Source organism: Eurypyga helias, unplaced genomic scaffold (genome assembly GCF_000690775.1).
Source record: "Eurypyga helias isolate BGI_N326 unplaced genomic scaffold, ASM69077v1 scaffold28612, whole genome shotgun sequence".
Lineage (NCBI taxonomy): Eukaryota > Metazoa > Chordata > Aves > Eurypygiformes > Eurypygidae > Eurypyga > Eurypyga helias.
This window is the reverse complement of record NW_010237149.1, coordinates 8,242-30,372: the sequence shown is the minus strand read 5'-3', so window position 1 is coordinate 30,372 and position 22,131 is coordinate 8,242. Positions and strand designations below refer to the sequence as shown.

The window sequence follows — 22,131 nt, the reverse complement described above, 5'->3', positions numbered from 1 at the left end:
AGCAGGAAGAGCAATTCGGACTTGAGGTGATAGAAAAAGACAAGGTTTGGAAGAGGTAACTCTTCTGTGCATTTTGTATTACATTTCAGCACTGAAAGTTATATAAAGTGGCAATAAAATTTTTTAGCAGAACACCTGACCAGTTATTTATTTTGTCCTCTGTATCACAAGGAAAAAATAGTCTATTTCAACAGTTCATCTATACTTGAATTATTAAGATTATATGTAACGATGGTAGAAACATGTTTGAAACAGAACTATGGACATGATTCAATGGTTAACTTATTTCTGAAATGAATGAGAAAGGAAACAGGTTGCTGCAAGCTTCTGCTCTCACTTCCTTATGAGGAAGACATAGACGTCGTCCCAGAAAGAACGGGGGCCGTTGTGCACGCTCCTCTCAGGCAATCATGGGTAACTGGGTAGAGAACGAAGGACTGTCCATCTTCGTTGTTGTAAGTATGATTTTTATTATGATTTGTGTCTAACAAAAAGTTATACAGGAAGTTGTACTAAGCAGGTCTCACTGTGCCAGTGAGGGATGCATCTGGTTATTCAGCAACTAGGGCAGCAAGTGCAGATAAATGCTTCAACAGAACAATTTTTAAGGAGCTCTGTCTGGGATCTTGATTGCTGTAAGCTTCTTTGTCAACTGAGAAACGATCATACATTAACTTTCATTTGCTTTGTTAGAAATATTTAAGTATCTGGGGTCTTTGGATGCAGCAGCATCTTAAAGAAAACAGATAATGTTACATCTCACTTAGCCATGTGCAACTCAGCAGAGAAAGTAACTACAACAAGAAGCCTTTCTTGCACTTGTATAAACAAAAGTGGGTGTAACTGAAAGCATAGTGTCTTGACGGTATAAAGCTTGTATTTCCAGAATTCAGAGCAGAGATTCATGGATCCTTCATTAAGACAACTAGTATTTGAACGGAGTTTGTAGACAACTTGGATAGAAGAGCTGTGAAATTAGGTTAAATTCATTCTGAGAGAGATTTTAAAGTACTGTAAATCCCAGTCACATTTAAAAGTGTTAGAGCAGGGCAGGACAGCCGTCCTTGGAGAAAACTTAGGCAGAAGTTAGTATTTCAGTGAGTTTTTTTGTTTTTGTTTTTTTTCACTTCACAGTGTGATATAAGAGCTACTGGTATACAATTTTATATAGGTATATAAATTAAAACCTATGCAACACCAAAAAGCAGTATCAGTTAACGGATTGTTGCCAAATGTGGTCAGTATATTTAAGTACCAAGAGGACAAAAGAAAAGAGGCCTAGAACTTCTATGTCTGTGGTGACTGAACGCAAACACCTTTATTCAGAAAGGTATTTCTACTTCTATGACCAATCAGTGCTTTCATATTACCTTTACGTTGTAGATGTGTAGCTGTAGTTTAGGAACATAACCCTGGCAGTTGAGTGCTTTGAAAAGGAGTGACTGTGTTTGCTTTTACCTTCAGTGAACTGAGGAAGTTGAAACTGCTGAGAGGTGAATTCTGGCATGTTTTTTTTTTCCAGTACTGGAATATTGAAAGAATTAAGTAAGAGGTCCTTATTTTGTTCGAATAAAGAATTTGGTTTTAGAGTCTCAAAGCTATAACAAGGTCAGCTAATAGGGAAGGAAACCAGAAGCCTCTGGTCAGGGAAACAGCTGCAAGTACAGTACACTGGAAGCCTTAGCAGAGTGTCCTCTACAGCTTTACTGCACACTGACTAGGTACTGGGTTATTGAGTACTTGATAGAAACAGGACGGCCACAATTTTGATTGATTTACCCCATTTTACATGGGAGTGGTACACTCTCACTTTAAATCCTGAGATGAACTCAGGTTTTTAATGAGGTTTTGGGAATTTCCCATATACTGCCTTGCCTTGATGGAAATCCCCTCATTTCCCTGTATTTGGGCCACAAGGGCAAGGTATTTTCAAGATCTAAACTAATCCCAAGATTTTTATAGTGTCAGCTGGGCCAAAGAACTAGCAAAACATATGGGTTAGGCGGGGTGAAGGACTGTAATGTCACAGTTTATGGCATCCTGAGTTTATAACCAGAGGCTGGGTTTTCTCCAAGTTCTCAGACTTTCTCTCCTCAGTTTTCACGCACCACTAAGTAAACCTACTTAGACTGGGGGTGCACTGGTGGGATGTGAAATCAGCCAACGAGCTCCAAATGGCCAGATTCATGATGATCTCTGTGGCTGGATAGGCTTGTAGCTGCTTTAGATATCTTGGGCTAATAACTTCTCATCCCCTAAATAAACCTGCACAGTAGGATATGCAAGTATGAGAGAACACTGCAGTAGAGCTGCAAAGTCCATTTTTGGGCAGTTTGAACACTACCAAAGTGCCTCTGTTGAGTATTGCCTGCTGGCTGGTTTCAAACCTTCAGAGCCTCCTACTCAATAGAAAACATTAGGCCTTAGGTGCAATTTAGACCACCTATATTTAGATCTTAAGCTTCTTTGTCCTTTGTCATGGCTTCTAAGTCTTCCTCTCACGCAGGTTAATATGTCTGAGGAATGCCATTTGGAAAAGGCCCTAACCTTTAATGATGTTTGGAGATTCAAGTAGCCTCACAGACTTAGCTAAACACCTGAGTTATGATGGTCGTTATATGATCATAGAATTGTTTAGGTTGGAAAATGCCTTTAAGACCATCAAATTCAACCGTAAACCTGACACTGCCAAGTCCACAACTAAACCATGTCCCTAAGTGACACATCTACACATCCAAACCCTTTGAGCTATGCAATAGTTTCAGTTATCCATTGCTGTATTTTGGTTTACTGCCCCTCCTGTGTGCACACATCAGAGCCCATTTCCACCAGAAAAATTTCTATCACCCCTGCTGAAACCCTCATACCCTGCAGGATGCCCCTCTGTGTAAATAGGAGCACAATGAACTAACTGACCATTATCTGAACTGTGTAAATTCAGATGCATGATGTCTAACAACAAACTGCAAATATGCCTGTTTGTTTCTCTTTCAGCTGGTATGGCTGGGGTTAAATGTCTTCCTCTTTTGGTGGTACTATCTGGCGTATGATATCCCATTAAAATTCTACTATACCAGAGTACTCCTTGGCGTAAGTACAAAACATGTATTATCTTGGAATAGACTGAGCATGTAGCATTTTTTCCCTCATTTCATTTGATTGAAACAGGATCAAGTGGCTGGAGCAGCAGGTTTATGTCAGGGTTAAAAGTCATGTGCAAACAGATAACTGAATGCAAACAGTTGTCCAGTGCTTCTGAATAGAGGGTTGGTAAGAAAAATAGAGAGATCTCATTCTAAAGATGTTTTCAGGTAACTATTACACTCCTGGTAATTAAAATGAATGTGCATAGTGGCTGCTTTATGAAGAAAAAGACAAAAAAATATTGCCATTCGACTATTGTGCAACCATTTCCCCATGCAACTGTTTTTCATAGCATGAATAGTTCACAAAGCTACTAACTCTGAAAAGCAACTATCACTCATATATTCATCAAGTGCGTGAATAGTAGTCAAGTAGCAAAGTGGTCCCGGACCCTGGGCTATTCAATATAACCCAACTGGTTAATGCAGCATCATGTGTTCTACCACAAACTTGCCTCCAAAACTACCACGGGTCATGACCAACTGACAAAGAAAATAAATTTTTTCACATATTTTTGCCTGATCACGGGCATGAAGATCAGTCTAAACTTCAAATTAAAGAACATGGCACATTGTAAAAGGTTTGCAAAGTCGTGGTTTAATTCAACAAAGCATGAAATCCCATTCTGCCTACGGCTTCAGATCTGTGGATCAAATTCTGTCCTTTGCAATGATGGTACAGTTACCTTTGAAGTCCCAGAGGCCTGTGCTTGGATAACTAGATGTCAGTGTAACTCTAAGTCAGTTACTGTGATCTGAAACCTGAAAGGGTTCCAGTCAATGCAAGGAGTGCAAACATTATCTTTTCCTTCCCTTCAGTGTGTTTGGATTAATATGACCATAATTCCCTGCTTTTGAACAGTCAGTGTCAAAATCTGAAATCATTCAGGATGTGGATAGCAATGTTAAGGGAACATATTCCTAAAAGATGAGGCAACAAATTTCCCTACCCTGCCTTTACTGACAACAGAAAACATAAAACCACTTCCCTCAGAAGCTGTCCTTCTGTCTACGATAACCCCCCCAAGCCAACTGAAATCATGTCAGTGACGCTTTCTTTATAGCCTTGCAGCAGAAAACTCTGCTCATGGCTTAGACTTTTATCTGTGCTTGGCCACTGATTGTCAGACATGGCAGTGAGCTTTTCGTACAACCAGATTATTCCAAAACTGTAAATAGGTTTGGTTAATAAATAGATAGATAGACAGATAGATAAATAAATAGATTTCTGGAGGAATATGTTCTGTCTGCAGAAGTGCCTCTGACTTGGCCATAGCATGACCACTCTAAAATCTGAGCATTGTTAACTAACGCTAGACCTCACACTCATGAAAAGTTGTGATATAATACATAAATGAAACCTGTGCCCACCCGTGTCCTGGATAATGTCGTAGGTAATTTGCTTAGTAATGTCATCTCTCTGATTACAGCGTGCTTTGGCTCTGGCAAGGGCCCCTGCAGCTTGTCTGAATTTCAATTGCATGCTGATTCTGCTGCCAGTATGTCGAAACTTGCTCTCCTTCCTCAGAGGATCAAGTGCGGTAAGATTAAGAAAGAATTTCAAAATTTATGAAAGTTAATAACCCAAGCAGCCTTGCAAGTATACCAAGCAACTTCATCCTAGTTCCCTAAATACACCGTAGTTTGGGGATGTCCTCTTTTAAGCAGTAGATAAGCCTGGAGTTTTGCTATGAGCAAGCCCGAGTTCTATGTGCCAATGGTGTCTCTAGAGCTCTGTTGAGAGGTTTAGCCTTGAATTAGCCTCCTTCGAGTCTTTCCTTTTTTCTTGCCTCCTTGGCATTGTGCTGCCCTGGACACAAAGTCCCTCTTTGGGCTGGCAGCAGCCGTAGGCAGCAGCTCGCACACATTGCCTTTGTTTGTCCCAGACACAACACCCATTTATGGCAGGAGATGCCATCCCATGTCTTCTGTCTTTGCATGTTCGTTCCTCAAAGTAAATGTAGTTTTTCACAGACTTTCAGAACGTGACTTTGTTTCAGCTGGTTCACAAATTACATTCTTTATTGTCCAAGTTTCACTTCCATCTCAGGATGAAATAGTTCGCAGGCCTTTTGACCATTTCTAGCTCCCCAAACCAAATGTTATATACAGCGCTGAGCAATCACCACTTCAAAAAGGATAACAGATTCTAGGTGTCAGCTGGAGAGGCTTCCTATGAGAGCACTGACCGCGTCCCACTGCTGAAATCTGGATCACTGACTGTTATGGCAGAAATTATGCGCACAATGCATGCCATGGTGCAGTGAAAAAGCAATATTCTCCTCAAGCTCATGAACTGCCCTTCCAAATATATAATGACTCCTCCTTTCTTTCTAGCCTCTTTAGTAGATACATGGTCAACAACAGAAATTCATGGAAGTTGGTTTTCATCTGTAAATCTAGTATAAATTTTTTGTCGCAAATGAGACACCCTAGGGGGCTGAAAGAGCAGAGCAACAACAGAGGAAGCAGTAAAATAGATGCAGCGTTTCAGGAGTCCTTCATGGGGAAAGAAAGTGGGATACAAAGAAATAAGAATAATCAGAGATAACCAAGGCTGTGCCTCCATCTAGGACAAATATTCTGACCATCAGTGTGGCTGATTGTCACATAGAAATGAGACGTGTCTGCCACATTAAGCTCCTAAATTGCCTGTTTATGGCATAACCCTTAGAAATATAAAGTTGGAACTGCACAGAACAGGCTTTCAGTCTTGTGCTGTACCTCTTCAGATTCTGGGATGCTACAAAAGCAGACAGCTGTGCCACCCCCCTCCCCCCATGTATGTACAAGCAAAAGCATAAGTAAAACTGTAGGTTTAAAGTTGTTCTTCCCCTGCCCTCAGACAGATCAGTTAGTATCTGCCAAAATTCAGAGCTGACTCCTCAGGCTGCAGAAGTCAATAACGGACACAAATTAATAAGAATTAGTGTTGCTATTGAATGAGTACAACTGGAACGTATTGATGAGCTGGTGGTCATACAGGACCTTCATGAGGTGTGAAATAGATTCCACAGAGGTGAAGCTGAAAGCAGCCTGGGCAGGGATTTTCTGAGGCCAAAGCAATGCAAGAGCTGAAGACACTTTTGGGGACATTACTGGAAGGCTAAAACTGGTTCCAAGGGTTGAGGACTGTACTCTTGCCGGGGCTTTATGCTACTTGTCCTGAATTGCTCATCTCCTGATGTCTATAGCTTATCTTTTCTAAGCAGGATCTTAACAAAGCCGTCCCTCTTCTCTCAGCAGTCAAGCTACAGAGCAAGTCCTTCCGCCATGGGCACTGTGGGGCAGTTGCTCCGGCCACACGCCGTTTGCAAGGGCTCTGAGGATGAGCAAGGAGAGGCGTAACGTGGGGGTGGTAGGCAGTTGGGGCCTGTTTAGCTTCAGTTGCTTCTTGCAATAAAGCTGTATCTCAGGAAGGAGGTAATTTTATGTATCAAGCCAATCATGCACCGCCCAGTACGCCAGCGGTAGAGCTGGGACTGTGGTGGCCTTAGTGCAGGGGTACAGCTGCTCCTGCTTGTTCTGCGACGTCTCCAATCAGCTATGCTCTGCGAGTAGCACCTGTGAGGATCTCTTAACAAAAATCAGGAATTTAAAATGTCAAGTAACACTGAAAGGGTAGTGACCTTTCCAACAGCAATGCCTCTGGGGTTAAGGAGCGGGGAGAATAGTTCAAACCCTCCATTCAATAGGATTGTGCTGGAAGCCCTTGCCCTTTACATCCTGCCACCCAGAAATCACACGCTGCAAACTTATTTGCTATTAATTGAAAGAACGGCTGTGTTGTCTTTGCATGCCCTTTATTGCCGCATTCATCACTGTTGTTAATGAGCCTCACTACTGAGCCTAGCTGCAGCATTTTGCCATTGCTTGACCTTCTGCTTTGAAACAGAAATATCAAGCGGGTTTTGCAAGGCAGTCGAGCAGAGTTGGCACTTCTTTGCTACACCACAGTTTATGCTACAATCTTTTTAATTGTCTCTCCAGATACCTGATCCAGAGAAGGCCAGATTTCTTCTGGCTGTCGTCATAGTCTACAGAAGTCATTGCAATAGCCCCAGACCATTAGAGTTTGCCCTTTAATCAATGTCACAGCTGGAGAATAACCAAAGGAGAGAACTGTTTCCAGTTCATCTATTTATCTGTACAGTTAATACTCATGGGATATATAGAAATGGACTGGTATGAAAGAACAAGGCCGCTGCTGGTATATCTCCACTAAGTAAAGAACAAATCAGAAATTAAATTGTTCTGGTGTTTCATAGAATCTTTTAGGTTGGAAAAGATCTTTGAGATCATCAAGTCCAAATTTTTATCATCCCTTTTTCTGTTCCACTCCCAGATGGTCAGGATGATTGGCTTCACACCATTAGCTGGGAAGATACGTTACCTTACCCTGCCATCTACAAAGTTAATTTCCAGCAGACACTTGAAAGAATATTTTGGTCTCTCTTAATTTGTTGTGTGAAACATCTACATAGTTCTTGTGAGGAAAGGGGTTTTTTTGTTTGCATAATGTCTTCTTCCCTTTGCCAATCAGCAAAAGCAACATAAAGCTACAATACAGGATAATCATGCTTTCTATTCTGTGGAGACAGTAAATGCTAGCCTTACAGGGAGTTATAGGAAAACTCCCACTGACTGCAGAACAATTTAGGTGAGGCCTGTTAGGAACCCGTCATCATCCTTAATGAAAATATCATTCTGTTTTTCTTAAAAACCAACTTCTTCAGATTGTATCAGCAAAGATGTTTTTCTTTCTTTCTTTTTCTCTTTGGATAACTCCAGCAACAAGTTGTAAGTGCATGACTGGCAAGTACACCCAGCATTTTGAGGAAGGAATTACTTCCTATTACCAACCATAAGGGATGAGCACATTTGGGGTAGTAGATCCTGGAGATAGTTACACCCAAACTTTACAGTCCATTTCTACAGTGTGAACTACAACAGGATCCTGATGCTGGGTGAAAACTTGAAACTCCACCAAAACAGTCACCCTGCCATGGCAGACTGTGTTTCCTTTCTCTGTTTATAATGTGTAATTTAACACAGATAAGTCATATACTTCTGTTATACTGGCTGTTAAGTTTTTTTCTCGTTTTCAAGTACTTTGTTTCAATAGGACATGTTAAAACATAATCCGTTATTCCCCTATTCTGAAGTATGGGGGGAAATATTTCTGGCTATGTTTTGGAATTCTAGATTTTTACTAGCAATGCCTCCAATTGTTGTGCTCAAGGCCTCTGTTTTTGTCCTCGCATTTAAATAAGTGTGCATAGACATCACAGATTGTCTTCAAATATTTTTTTTTTCAAACCCAAAGTGCTGCTCTACCCGTGTCAGACGACAGCTGGACAGGAACCTCACCTTTCACAAAATGGTGGCATGGATGATTGCCCTTCATACTGGTTGGTACTCCACATTTTCTTTGTTTATTGCTTTCTCATGCATTTTGCACAGAATCCTGGTGGGATTCAAATTCTTAAGGATATGGGCAGCAACCTGATTTCATTAGCCTAAAGGAGTCAGCATGTACCAAGGCTCAAATCAGTTTCCAAATGTTATTCTGCAGCTGGCAGAGAGCAAAAGATAAATAAGAAAAAAATACTTTCCTCCTGAACCATCGGCACCATTTATGACAGTGGTTAATAAAGGGTATTTAGCAACACCCTGAGAACCGGATACCCTGGCTTTAATTCTTGTTTAGACTTATTTCTTATCTGGCATGTCTGAAAAAAATAATAGAAATTATGAAAGAAAAGGGTATAAAAAGCTTGGACGGGCCATGGAAATATTTTCATATCTTATCTCTCATTTCCTAAACTGAGGGGTTTCTATCTTCTTCCCCCCCCCCGCCCCAAACAGATTTGTCACTTTGCAATGCAAATGCCTTACAAATCACATATCCTAGAACAATCTTTGTATCAGTAGACTGCTTGAGCTGGGTAGGTTCCCTTTCTGAGCTGGGGCTGAAATCTCATCCCCACTTTGTAGAAAAGGAGCAGGGCGATGCAGTTAACACAAGGCCACAGAGGAGGTCTGTAGCAGAGATGGATTGTTTTGAGAGGGTTAGATCTGTACCCCTCAGGCCCTGTTTTGAAGCTGAACAAGTATCCGGTGATACAAAAAGGAAAAAAAGTTGAAAAGAGTTGTACAGCTTACCCTTACACTAATGTGTAGTGGAAGTGGTGTGAAACACCTCAGCTGTACTAGGGTTATGGACACGTCCAGCTCAGCAAGAACGTTGTTAGTGATTATTAGCAACACAGCCAAACAAAACAGCACTAGTAAATGTGACACCAAAGAGATCCAGATTCACTTCCTGACTCTACTACAGAAACCCTGGATGATCCTGACAAATAATCCATCCCAGGCTTCTGATTCCCACACATTAGGGTACTACTACTTGAATTGTTGAAAGCCTTTGTTGAACAAAATCCTGCTGGAAACTTCCCTTTACTCCTTTCCTTCCCCCACCCCAAAACATGTAAACTTCAGATGGCAACGCTTTAACGGTAAAACACGTCAATGACCTGAAACTGTGATGAAGAGGGTGAGAGTGGCCAAGGTCTGCAGGAGGCAAACGTTATAGTTTTAAATGTTACCCAAAACCACCGAGGACTTGTCTTGTGCTTAGCCCTGATTATTGCTTTCCCGTCACTCCCAGCGATTCACACCATCGCACACTTATTCAACGTGGAGTGGAGCGTGCAAGCCCGTGTGGAAGAGAAAGGAACTCTGGCAGCTGTGCTTTCCAGCCTGGGGGATAACCCAAACGAAAGCTATATCAACTTTTTTAGACAAACTATCAAGGTAAGTGACGTCAGCCTGTGAAGTGTCGTGATTACGTTTGTTGAGATGATCATATGGGACTGTTTGGGCAGAGTGCCGATTTCTGGTGTGCACATTCCGGGTTTGGGCCATCTTGCAGCAAAACCTTGTATAATTCATCCTTCTCTGTCAGTAATATTGTTGCTGACCTTTGGTAGTGCTTTGAACTTTTTTCACCTAAGGATTTCAAAGTAGTTTTAAAACAGTATGTAAGAACAAATACCCTGTAAAGCAGTCTTCTGACTAAGGCAGACATGGCACACAGGAAGGTACACAGAAATCACGGCAGAAGTTTTGAACTCAGGCTGCTTAAGCTCTGGTTAAAAATCCCAAAACCAACAAAATGAGGAACCTCCCCATTCCTCAGAAGCACAAAGGGTCGAATCTCTGTGTGAGTTAGGAGACCCGCAGCTGCACAGCACTACTGAAAAGGAGAGCTTTCATTCAGCTCCCTAAATATGGGTGTAGGACTCCAGCTCTTAACAACAGAGCTGTTGGCAAATGTGTTCACCTTCCCCAAGCCCGTACTGCTGAGCAGTGGCACAGTCAGAAACAACATTTGGTGTGTAAATCATGGGAAAACCCTTTCTCTCTACTTCCTCGACTCTCTACTACCTCTACTTGGGTAAAGGTAACTGCAGTGCAAGAAAACTGGAGTGGGATTCTGGCACTGTTGGCATACAGATTCACAGAGGATGACTTAAAGACTTGCAACAAGGTAAAGGATTCGGCGAGTGAGACAGAGTGATGGTTCAGCTGGTTCTGCTTTGGTGTAACCCCTTCCTTAGGTCAACGTGTGCAATTATTTTACAGAATCCTGTGGGGGGTCTATATGTCGCCTTCACATACTTGGCTGGTCTCACTGGCGTTATCATCACGCTGGCCCTCATACTAATCATCACGTCATCCACCAAAACCATCCGGAGGTCATATTTCGAAGTATTTTGGTACACCCACCACCTCTTTGTCATATTCTTTATTGGCCTTGTCATCCATGGCGCTGGGTGAGTATTTGCACTTATCACACCATACCTGATAACCACTGTATCTTAATGTAAAGCCCTCTACATATGTAAGTATAGGCACTTAAGTCCCTAAGCAGCAGTTATTTTTGACGGTAATCAGGGGGCAATTCAGGCTCTGAGAGCCAAAAGGCTCTCACTGATTGATGCAACAAGTTATTCACATGCATGAGGCATTACAAGACTCTGGCAAACTTAAGCTCACTGATAAACAACTTCTGGTATTTTAATTGGAAAGCTCTTTTCCAAGGTTCTTGTTTCTAATTGTTAATTTACCTTTCTTTCCTACAAGGAATTGTTTCACACACACACACACGTGTAAAATACTCATAAAAACCGACATATGGTCTAGGATTTTGTTGTGTAAATGAAAACTATAACACAGATTTACCTTTCAGGCTAGGATGAACTTTTAATATCAGCAGCATTTCAGAATAGATTTTTAGCTGTTGCTGTTCAAGTATACGTAACTGTAAGTTTTTGTGACTTCCAAATGCCAAATGTCTTTTTCCACTGTTGACTCATTCTGTAACTTCTTCTGAAATAGCTGAAAAGCCTAATGCAACAATTTTAGCAGTACTCAAACACAATTTTAGCACTTAGAAAAATGAACTTCAGTTCTCTTTTATAAAACCACAGAACTGATGCATAAGGAAAAAAAAAAAACACCACCCCATGGCTAAAGTACCCAAGGCACATTTCATAGTTCATAATTATACTATACTGACCATTTTAAAGGAAATTCTAAGTGCATTAGAATGTGTGCTTTTAAAATGTCCAGCAAAAATGACTATTCAAAAACACTTCCTCTTAGTCCAGTAGTACTAGAAAAAAGACAGAAATGAGAGTGCAACAGGAAGAACAAAAATAGAAGGCAGATGAGAATTGCCACCAGCATATTTCATTCCCACTTCCAAAACAAGAAGGAAAAGGTTTGAGCAAAACCTGTTGAAGGAAAAGAACACATGGCTCATGTTGCCTGCAGCCAATACTGTACAGCTACTGGCAAAAAGTCCAGACTTGCCAGCAGTTAGTACACAATGCGATCAGAAAGCTAGAGTTGCTCTTTCTAGAGGTCAGTGAGGAGCATATGTTTCATAAAAGTTGACTTCTTATTTATTTGGATGTTCAGTCGATGTCCACCATTGTAATTGCTCTGTACTGACAAGACAAAAGTTTGGGCAGCAGTGGGGTTGAACGTGGTTGTCAGAGAAGTTCAGCTATCCTTTGGAAGGAGATAAACAAGGGAATGTTAGTACCTGTAGAGGGAAGGATGCTTTCTGGCTGTGAACTCAGTGGCTTCATTTATTTGGACTTCAAGGCAAGAATGGCATTTTGAGGTTAGAGAAAATACTGATACACTAAAAAATATTGGATGGGCTTTTTATGCTTAAGGAAGACATCTTAGGTGTGCAAAGATTGATGTTATGGAATAAGTACGAGCTGACAGTCTCAAAGCAGCAAGGTAGAGACAGGCATAGATGTTAGTTTATCTCAGAAGACAGAAGGCTGTGTGTCATACATACTTATATATACATGCATACGTGTATGTATATCTAGAAAACTAATCCAAAGATAATAAATAGAATTGAAGAGGCTAATTCTCATCCATTACAAGCTGTTACAGCACTTCTTTCGTAGCACTGACACGTTTTTTTTTTCATATGAGCTATGTGTCACAGACAAATGTCCCAAACTTTCCATCACAGCAGACATAAAGAGGAGAGAGTACAGTGGTTCAGATCACCCTCCATTGGAAGCTGAAGTAAAACTTTCAGCCAAAAAAGAAGCAACTAGAAGGCTGTACTACTGAAAGCTTAATTATAGTATTGCAAGAGCATCTACACTGGGTAATAAGGGAAAATAAGTATTTTCTTGCTCTTGTAGAGGGTATGTTGTCAAACCTTGAACGGAGCACAGGGCAAGGCAAAAATCCTCAGGCCCGCTTTCCCTTAAGCAACGGGGTGAGGAGTGGCAGGAAATGGGCTCCTCCTGTTCCCGTAAATCATCCTGGAGAGCTGCTCAGCTGAATCAGTTGTCATTAGTGGGGAAGTAAACAGCAACTGGTGATGTTCCTGCAAACTGCAACTCGTGATGCTCCAGGGACAATGTCATTCCTTCCCTTTATTTTTCAGGCAGGATGTTAATCAAACTTTTAATGAGGAAGAGATTCATTAGTAATATTTATGAGCAGTGCAATCTTTTAACTCTCAAGACTGTGCACAGGCTTTCTAATAATCCTCTGATAAATCTGTCATTTCAAGCCTGGCACATGTATGACTTAGACAACATGTTTCTTTGCAACATCTGAAACATAGTCTAATTTACAGAAACTGGGCTATAAAAGCAGAAAGAGAAGTCATGGAAAGAAGATATCAACAGAACCATTTTGGCATAAAACTGAACAGTCTGATCAGAATCAGACCATTGCTAGGGAAAAGAGGCAGATCTTAATCTGAATTTATCTACTATGACCCTCATCCTACTAATTAACGTAATTCTGGGGACACACACATTCCCGAGGTTGGCAGAACTTCAGTCAGAGACAGGAAACAGTGAACAAGGTCAGAATATTTTTTTTTCCCCTCAAACTGTCTTTCAGCACTAGCTCTGCCATGGGAAAGAGAGCTGAACTGGAGCAGACGGACTTCTCTGTAATAAAAGAAACAACAACAACAAACCCTAATGAAGCAAGAATATAGAGGCCAGATCATCAGCTGGCATAAACTCGTATAGCTGGCATAGCTGCTGTGTTCGTTCACACCAAGTAAACAGCTACTCCACTGCTTTAAAGGGAGAGGAAGGGCAAAGGAAGAATGAATGTTGGAAAGGGCTCTCCAAATTTCTAGGATAAACAACAGAAATAACTTCTCTACCTGTCACTAGGAAATTTATTACCTTTCTTACTCCTTTCTTACTCAACTTTTGTTGAAGAAAAAGATAGGGTAATTGAAAAGAATGAAGCTTTCCTATTGTGACCACCTCCCAGAAATTATAATGGACATACTTCTCTATTCCTTGCCTGATCCTGCAGTCAGTATTTTCCCCTACAAATTTTCCTCCCCATTTTTATCATTTTAATAGCAATTTTGTGGGTTTATTAGAGCTGTAAAGCTGTATCAAAGTTGTAGCATTGCAGAAGTCCACAACTCCATATAAATAGAATAACGACATGGGACGGATACTTTCAATTTCATTTCATTGACTTAATAATTTTTTTTTCCCCAGGCGTATTGTACGGGGGCAGACAGCTGAGAGTCTGGCTGAACATAATCCAGAGATCTGCTACAAGAACTTCACTCACTGGGGAAAGAAGGGGGCTTGCCCAATTCCCCAGTTTTCAGGGAATCCTCCTATGGTAATAACAGTTGTCTTGAGTGTAAATCCAATTTAAAATGTTTACAGTTTACTCTTTTTTCGTTAAATAACATATGCACTTGCTGCAGAAAAGCAGCTACATAACCCCCAGTGCTCTTCAGTGAAAGCTTTCTTTACATAACACAATAGATTTTGACACATTGGACTAAAGCAGAAATGGACTATAGACAGACAGACTATGGCAGACAACCCATTTCCAGTGTGCCCTAAAATGAGCACAATTAACAGGCAAAACAAAACTGCAAATTGTATCCGTGAACTGTTTACCCAAAATGTGTTTTGTGGCTTGTGGGGATTTCTAGAAAGTACTGTAATCCACATAAGAAATAGTCTCACTTTATTAATGGACTAATGATCAATAAGAGAAAATTAAGGCTTCTGGAAAGGTGACACTGAAACTTCAGCTTTTATTGACTAACCAGGCTGGTTGGTTGTTCACATCTCAGACTGACCTGTTAACAGAAATCACATCTTTTCCTGCAGTAATACAGACCTGAGTCTATGATACATTCAGATCTTTATTCCACATTTCACTTGGTTGCCTTAATTTTTAGACAGAGACAAAATCACTCGTAGGAAAATACCTTGATGTAACTCTCGTAGCAACTAAAAAGCCAGCTTCAACTCTCAACAGAGAAAGAAATGCCCCTCTGACCAGAAGTAATTTTGGAGGTGTCAGGTCTTTTAAGGGTTCCCTACTCTGGTTGATAAAGAACCTGCATTACTTGAAATTCACATCTGCTCATAGCATTTCCAGGACTCGATTTGATCTAAGTTGCCATCTTCATCATCTGACTTCTCATTTTATTCTGCTTACAGACATGGAAATGGGTAGTAGGTCCCATGTTTTTGTACCTGTGTGAGAGGTTGGTGCGGTTTTGGAGGTCACAGCAGAAGGTTGTTATCACAAAGGTATGTGTTGATGCTATGCTTAACAACAGGCAATTTTTAGCAATTAGCAATTTTTTCAAATGCTGCAGCAAAGACAACGGATCCTGCGTGGCAAACAAAGTTATCAGTGAAAAGCCTCTCAGGAATGTTCTGGCTGCTATCATGCAAAAATCATGTCAACCTCTAAGAGCTAAATGCAGCCTGTCTCTAAGGGAGAGCAAGAGGAGGACCTTAGTTAAGGCACAGGACTGAATCTGTCCTGTGTCATTTTCAAAGGAAAATGAAATTAATTTCCTTTGTACTGAGGGAAAAATTCCACAATATAAAAATTCCACAGCCTTAAGAGTATTTAAGATACCAAGTCTGTGTTTTCAAAACTGCTTGGATATTTAGGAATTCTGATTTTTCAGCAGAACAAATGACTCCTGAAAAGGAGCGTTAGGGGGCGCCTATTCTGTGCAGCCAAAGCTAATGCTGAGCTTCCATTCCCCATGGTGTGTTGTAGAGATGTTGACACTGGTTCTGAAAGCCTGTCAGCCAAATCAGCATGGCACTAAGCTCAAACGTATAAAAACTACCCTGGCCTTTCCCAATCTAAGTTCCTGTCCTGTATCTTGTGGACATACCCTGTTCAAGTAGTAGCAGGATTTGGGGAATGACAATAGATGTCTCCACTGTACCCTGGCATGACACTGACATGTTGGAAGTCTCCTATATACTAGTGTGCTTTTTGGGTAATTTTACCAAAATGTCTCTGAGCCAGTCATACACCATATGTCTACGGTGTCTGCTTAGTTCCCTGTTGGCAGAAAATTTCTTCCATGATTCTAAGCACTATTATTAATACCTACATTAACAGACAGAGAGACTTGATTCTCCCTCTTGCAAATTTCTTTTGAAAATTGAAAATAACCTTGGCAGACAATTTCAGGATTAAAAAAGCATAGTGAAAGAAATACTAGCCTTGTTTCTAGAATACTGCTTCTATTTATTTTTGGCTAAAGATAGGCAGAATGCAAACACCCATATTATAGGTCCCACCCAGCTATAACATAAAACCATCAGTTTCCAGTGGTACTATCTCCCCAATTCCCTTTCCATATGACAGCCCTGTGGTTTTGCCCCTATATATACGGCCAAATTCAATAACGTTATGCTCTGTGCCAGTGTGTAAGGGGCACCTGGAATTCACAACGTGTGTGCATAGATCTGGCGATGAGATACAAGATGTGCCACTCTGAGCTGTTCCTTTTGGACTAACTGTGAGCATGGTGTGAAAAAATACTTCAACCAGAAATTCAACATCTTCTGCAGTCTTTCATCTGGCTATCAGGTGCTGTTCCTTACTCCCAATTCTGCTGGGAACAAAGTTTTGTCTGCTTTCCTTGCTCACAGAGCAGAGGACAAGGCCAGTGATGAAGGATGTAGATGTATCCAGTGAACAGTGAAGACAGACTTTTTCTTGTCCCTTTCTTCCCCTTGTCCCTCTTCCTGCAGGTGGTCATTCATCCCTTCAAGACAATTGAGCTCCAGATGATGAAGAAGGGCTTCAAGATGGAGGTCGGGCAATACATTTTTGTCAAATGCCCAGCAGTGTCTAAACTGGAATGGCATCCATTTACATTAACCTCTGCTCCAGAAGAGGATTACTTCAGCATTCATGTCCGTATTGTAGGGGACTGGACAGAGGGCTTGTTCAACGCCTGCGGGTGTGATAAGCAAGAATTCCAGGAGGCATGGAAGTTGCCTAAGTATGTATGAAGGGTCTCCATGGTAAAGTCGACCAACACCTAGGACAGTTTAAATTTTGCTCAACCAGTTTGGTGGCACCTGTGACACAACCCTTAACTACTTCCAGCATAGGTGTGAGCCTTAGATGGCTCTTTCCAGTCTCCTTCGATCAACCCCACCTCCTCTTTTGCTAGTGTTCAACCCAAATGTGCATTGTAGCAAAAACCTTACTATTTTATTGTTATTTTAAATGGTGCTGATAAATATTCACGATTGATTTATTAAGTGAACTTTCAATTTCAGGATAGCTGTGGACGGCCCCTTTGGAACAGCGAGTGAAGATGTATTCAGTTATGAAACCGTTATGCTTGTTGGCGCTGGAATAGGGGTCACCCCCTTTGCATCTGTACTCAAGTCTGTCTGGTACAAATACTGCCACGACGCGACCAACCTAAAACTCAAAAAGGTGCGTGTCCTCTCCCCCAGAACCTGTGTAACCTTTCATTTGGGCCAACAGCCCAAATCAAAAAAGGCCCAGCAAAGGTGGTCTGGCTCCAGACGTGCGTGAGTGCTAAGAGAAGACTCCAGTTACCTCACGAGACAAGCAGGCAGGGAAGTGGGGGAGTCAAAAGCAAAAACATAATGAAAGGAGAAATAGCTTACGAACAAAATCACACATGCAAATCCCGACTGTGGCCCTGGGGATTTCCATTTGCAGTGAAGATGCTGTTGAATGTGCACAAGAAACAAAAAGTCCCAGGCACAAATACAGCCTGTGTAAACACTGCATTTCTTCCCTAAGCACAGAGAGAGCAACTTTATGTCAGTGGAAGAGCACAGCTGCCATCCCCTTCTGCCTCCTGCCCCTGGAAACTCCCTGTGATGAAGTGCGGGGTCACACTCTGCAGTTATGGTCATATTCAGAGAACAGAACTGGTTTTGTTATCTGCTTTAATTTACCTTGCCCACCAGCAGACAGGGAGATAGAGTCTACCACTAAATCACTAATTTACATCCTAACAAACCATTTTACAAGGATGTAAGTGAGGAAACATCATGAACTAAAGATGTAACCCACTGCTGGAAGAGAAATAGAAAAATGTTTCCTTGTTCTTGGAGTTACTGATTCTGCTTCACAACCCTCCCAGAGTCAAAATTCCTGAATAGCTCCAATACCAGACTACCCGTCTACTGAAGTCATCAGGCCAATTTCTACAAGAACTCTACAATCCTCATTCTGTCACCAGACGTAAAACCAAGAACCGTAAGTGCCTGTGTCCCCTGACAGCTCACTCTTGTCTCTTCCAGATCTATTTTTACTGGCTTTGCAGGGACACTCATGCCTTTGAATGGTTTGCTGACCTCTTGCAATCTCTGGAGGCTCAAATGCAGGAGAGGAATAACGCCGGGTTTCTCAGCTATAACATCTACCTTACGGGCTGGGATGAATCTCAGGTAACATCGCGGTGGGAAATACTGCTTCCATATGCAGGCTTCCAAATGAGGCTGAAATTAGTGTGCTATATTTTGATAAGTGTTCAAATGGTGTTTATCCTGGGCCTCCACCTGGCTCTCAGAGGTTTTAAACGCAGGCGGGTATTATCCAGCAGAAGTTACACAGGATCAGCTGCTAATGTGCACTATGATTTCCTTTCTGGTTTGCTCTGGCTGTGCACACTGTGCAGTGGTGTTTCCTCACAGCAGCAACTTCAGCTCAGCATGCAAGTATCTCCGACAGCATTTGGGACTGGAGAAGCTAACACACAAGGTTTGAGCAACAGATGCATATTTGTTTCAGGACCCTCATGAGTCCTCTATCTGATTCCATGCATGTAGGTCACACAAAGGAGCAGCTCTTCCATGAGCCACCTGATAATATGTGATTGAGTGAGGAAAGTTGCTCATTCTATTACTTTTAGTGACATTTTATTTTACTTATATCTCACCACTGTAAAATTCACCACGTGCCTGAAGTGCTCGGCTAGACAGAGAGGGAGGGGTAGGAGTAAGGTAGGAAGGGATCACACAGGCAACGGAAAAACAGGAAGGAAAGAAGAAAAATCACACAATTCTTGCTTGGGTAGAAAGTCAGCTGTAACTTTTTTTGGCATACGTAAGTGTAGCAGAACTCCACAAGGCCCAGATGTATGCCCTTAAACACATCTTCTCCTCTTCCTGGCTCTACGTAGCTTAGTTGGTCTAGGTGCAAGTTACACAGGGAGGGTGGACAAGACCCCTTCATGTGGATCAAAGGTTGCAGAGCTCAAACTGTCAGGACTTTATTAATGTCAAGGGAGGTGTATTATTGTACCTGAAGGGAAAGTTTTAATTTCCAGCTTTATCCTACAGTTCTTGGACTAAACCAGTTAATTGCAAAAGAAACATAATTAACTGCTGTGTTCAATGCCTCATAGCTTTATCTCTTGAGACTGCCCAGTCCGGGGAAAAAAGGAGAGAGAGACACTGATAGTCAGGACTTTACCAGTCTTTTTTTAATTCCACATTCTCGGTTTGGAAATAATTCAGTGTGTATTGACAATTATTTTTCTTTAACAGGTCTTAATGCTGCCTTATCTAACTTTGGTTTTATGCTGTCCTTTGTGTTTCATTTCCCACAGGCCACTCATTTCGTAATGCATCATGAAGAAGAGAAAGATGTGATTACAGGCCTTAAACAGAAAACCTTATATGGAAGACCTAACTGGGAAAACGAGTTCAAAACTATTGCAGGGCAACATCCTGGGTAAACCTGTACAAATTGAACTTCCTCTATCTGAATGCCATAATAGCACAGTCTTGTTCCTTTGACTGATAGAGTTTAAGAAGCATGGTTTTTTCTACCAATCTCCAGGTATTTTCTATTCTTGTTTCAGCCATGGACATGATCTATGGTCTTGACCAAATTGTTTTGACTTATAATTTTTAAAAAAACAACATTGCTGTTTGATGAGTTACTTCATGAAGTATTTAATTACTGGCAAAAGTTTTAGAAAAAAACATCATCATTCCAGTTGAAATAGAAAGGAATATCAGGTGACATCTAAATACCTCCAAAATAGTTTCTACCTCAAAAAAAACCCCAAAACTGAATATGGATGTACTTTAGCTAAGCACCCAAAATTAGTAGGAAAAAACCCAGAACAGTTCCTTTCAAGAATTTGTGCCGTAAGCTCTTTGGAGATTTATTTCCTTGATTCCACAGAGGTCAATAAACCTGTCTGCACTAACTTCTGTTGAGATGAGATTTAGCCCAGCATTTTTTTAGAAGCAGCAATACAAGTTTTAAGGGGTTACAAGTATTAAGGGGTAGATAATCCAGTTTTACTTTAGTTCCTGTAATTGAGAAAAAAACCCTTGCACCTACAGAACATAAGACTGACTTAAATGAAGAGCATCCAGCTGCTCCACACCTAGATCCTGACCATATTTTCATTTCCTTAACAGCTCCAGAATAGGTGTTTTTCTCTGTGGACCTGAAGCCCTAGCCGACACACTCAACAAGCAGAGCATCGACAACTCAGAAGCTGACCCACGAGGAGTACACTTCATTTTTAACAAGGAAAATTTCTAACTCCCAAGCACGTGGGAGTCATTCAATACAAAGTCTAAAGACTGGATCTCTTTTTCTGTTTGGAGTCTGGGAAGGACAGCCCAGTTTCTAAACTCAGCTACACTAACGCAAATCCCTCTGCTTCTTGGGAATTAATTTGGCTCTGTGGTACAAGAAAGTCACGTTTTACCTCAGGGAAGCGTGCACCGCCCTCCGTGTGCTGGCAATTTAGCAGAAATCTATTTTCTTTGTCTGTGCGAGGGGATTTCCCCTCAATTAACTGCCTTTATCCTCCTGTTATTCATAATGACCGCTGAAGGGTCTAGGCAGCCATATGCATTTGGGAGCAAACTCACACTGATAAAGCTTAATACTCTTAAACAATAAGGCGTTCTAGTATAATGCTTGCTATTAGGAGACAGCTTATCCTGGCTACAGCCAGTCCCTGGAACAAGGCAGGGACTTAGAGAAGGATTGGGAAAGATTGTTCCTTGCAAGAGGAAATCTCATTTGTGCACCAGCATCTTTCAGGCTTCCGAATGCAAGTACCAACGTCTTGTCGAAGGGATAGCACAGGCAGCTGAAAAGCAGCCATTCATCTATAGGAAAGCAGAGAACTGGAAAGGAGCCACCGGGATTTCTGAGCGCCACCCCCACCCCAGCTGCAGGGGGATGACAAGACAGAGGCAAGCCGAGTCCCACACCTAGCACAGAAATCATCGCTTGGCTGCTTCGAGCACTCTCAGTTTCACATCTTCAAATTCACGGTGCAGGGATCCAAACAAGAAGAGGTTTTGTGTTTTCAGGTCAGCCATTTCTGATTTTGAAGGCTGAAAAAAAATTGTTGCTAAATGATTTAATGGGTATTTTCTGAAGCGTTATTGAATGCATGCAGTGCTTTTGGCCCTATTGTTCAGCTGTTCCTCTTTGATGGTGAAACAGCTTTGAGAAAGTAAAGATCCTGGGGGCCGTATCTGGAATAGCTATGAATAAAGAGTTCCTGATGTCTACAAGACACCCATGCACAGCACAGTACTTACAGTACTTCTGCATGTACATTACAGGTAACAGGTTCTTAAAAAAAATTAAAAAAAAAAAGAGGAACCAAAACTTTTTAATACCAGCAACAGAGAGAGAAAAAAACCCAAACCACCACACATTAAACCCAGCAGCATAGAAAAAGATGAAAATAACAAGTGCAAAAAGCTTTGAAAAAGCCACAGTTTAGTACACCATGAGGCTCCCGTTGAGCCCGGTACCTGCTTACCGCCGCCTTAAGCTCTTCAGCCAAGCCCTGCGAGAGCTCCTACGCAGCACGAGACCTTGCTGACAGGTTCTTACAGTCACAGGAGAAAGTGGTGGCCTCCTTCTGCAGTTTCAGACAACTTTGTGTAGCCATCTGGTTGCATGTAACATATTTTACACCTCAACTTGCCAGATGGGATGTTTTCTCCCATTACATGATTTTTAAATGTTATCCAAGCACTCTGTGCTACTTCCGAAGGGCAGCTTACCAGTCAGTGTGTATTAATATCTGTCTCTGTGAACTGTTAAATGACACAATGAATTATGTCAACACCTG

The 22,131-nt window shown here is 41.5% G+C and overlaps 1 protein-coding gene across 1 annotated transcript; it reads left to right on the top strand.

Annotated features, from left to right (window-relative positions):
• Positions 1-386: 386 nt before the first annotated feature.
• On the top strand, positions 387-20,754 carry LOC104506421 (cytochrome b-245 heavy chain). The gene is made up of 13 exons (XM_010147359.1): positions 387-455; positions 2,995-3,090; positions 4,574-4,684; positions 8,470-8,554; positions 9,814-9,959; positions 10,791-10,981; positions 14,228-14,357; positions 15,197-15,289; positions 16,766-17,019; positions 17,303-17,465; positions 18,308-18,454; positions 19,618-19,742; positions 20,444-20,754. The coding sequence occupies exons 1-13, from the start codon at positions 411-413 to the stop codon at positions 20,568-20,570; spliced, it is 1,713 nt and encodes a 570-aa protein (XP_010145661.1). The 5' UTR covers positions 387-410; the 3' UTR covers positions 20,571-20,754.
• Positions 20,755-22,131: the final 1,377 nt, after the last annotated feature.

What these genes read in the sequence shown, in the direction of transcription:
- LOC104506421 (XM_010147359.1), top strand. Translation starts at nt 411, where the DNA reads ATGGGTAACTGGGTAGAGAACGAAGGACTGTCCATCTTCGTTGTT. An exon ending in GACTGTCCATCTTCGTTGTT is followed by an intron (nt 456 to 2,994) that starts GTAAGTATGATT and finishes TTTCTCTTTCAG; the next exon opens with CTGGTATGGCTGGGGTTAAA. An exon ending in ATACCAGAGTACTCCTTGGC is followed by an intron (nt 3,091 to 4,573) that starts GTAAGTACAAAA and finishes CTCTGATTACAG; the next exon opens with CGTGCTTTGGCTCTGGCAAG.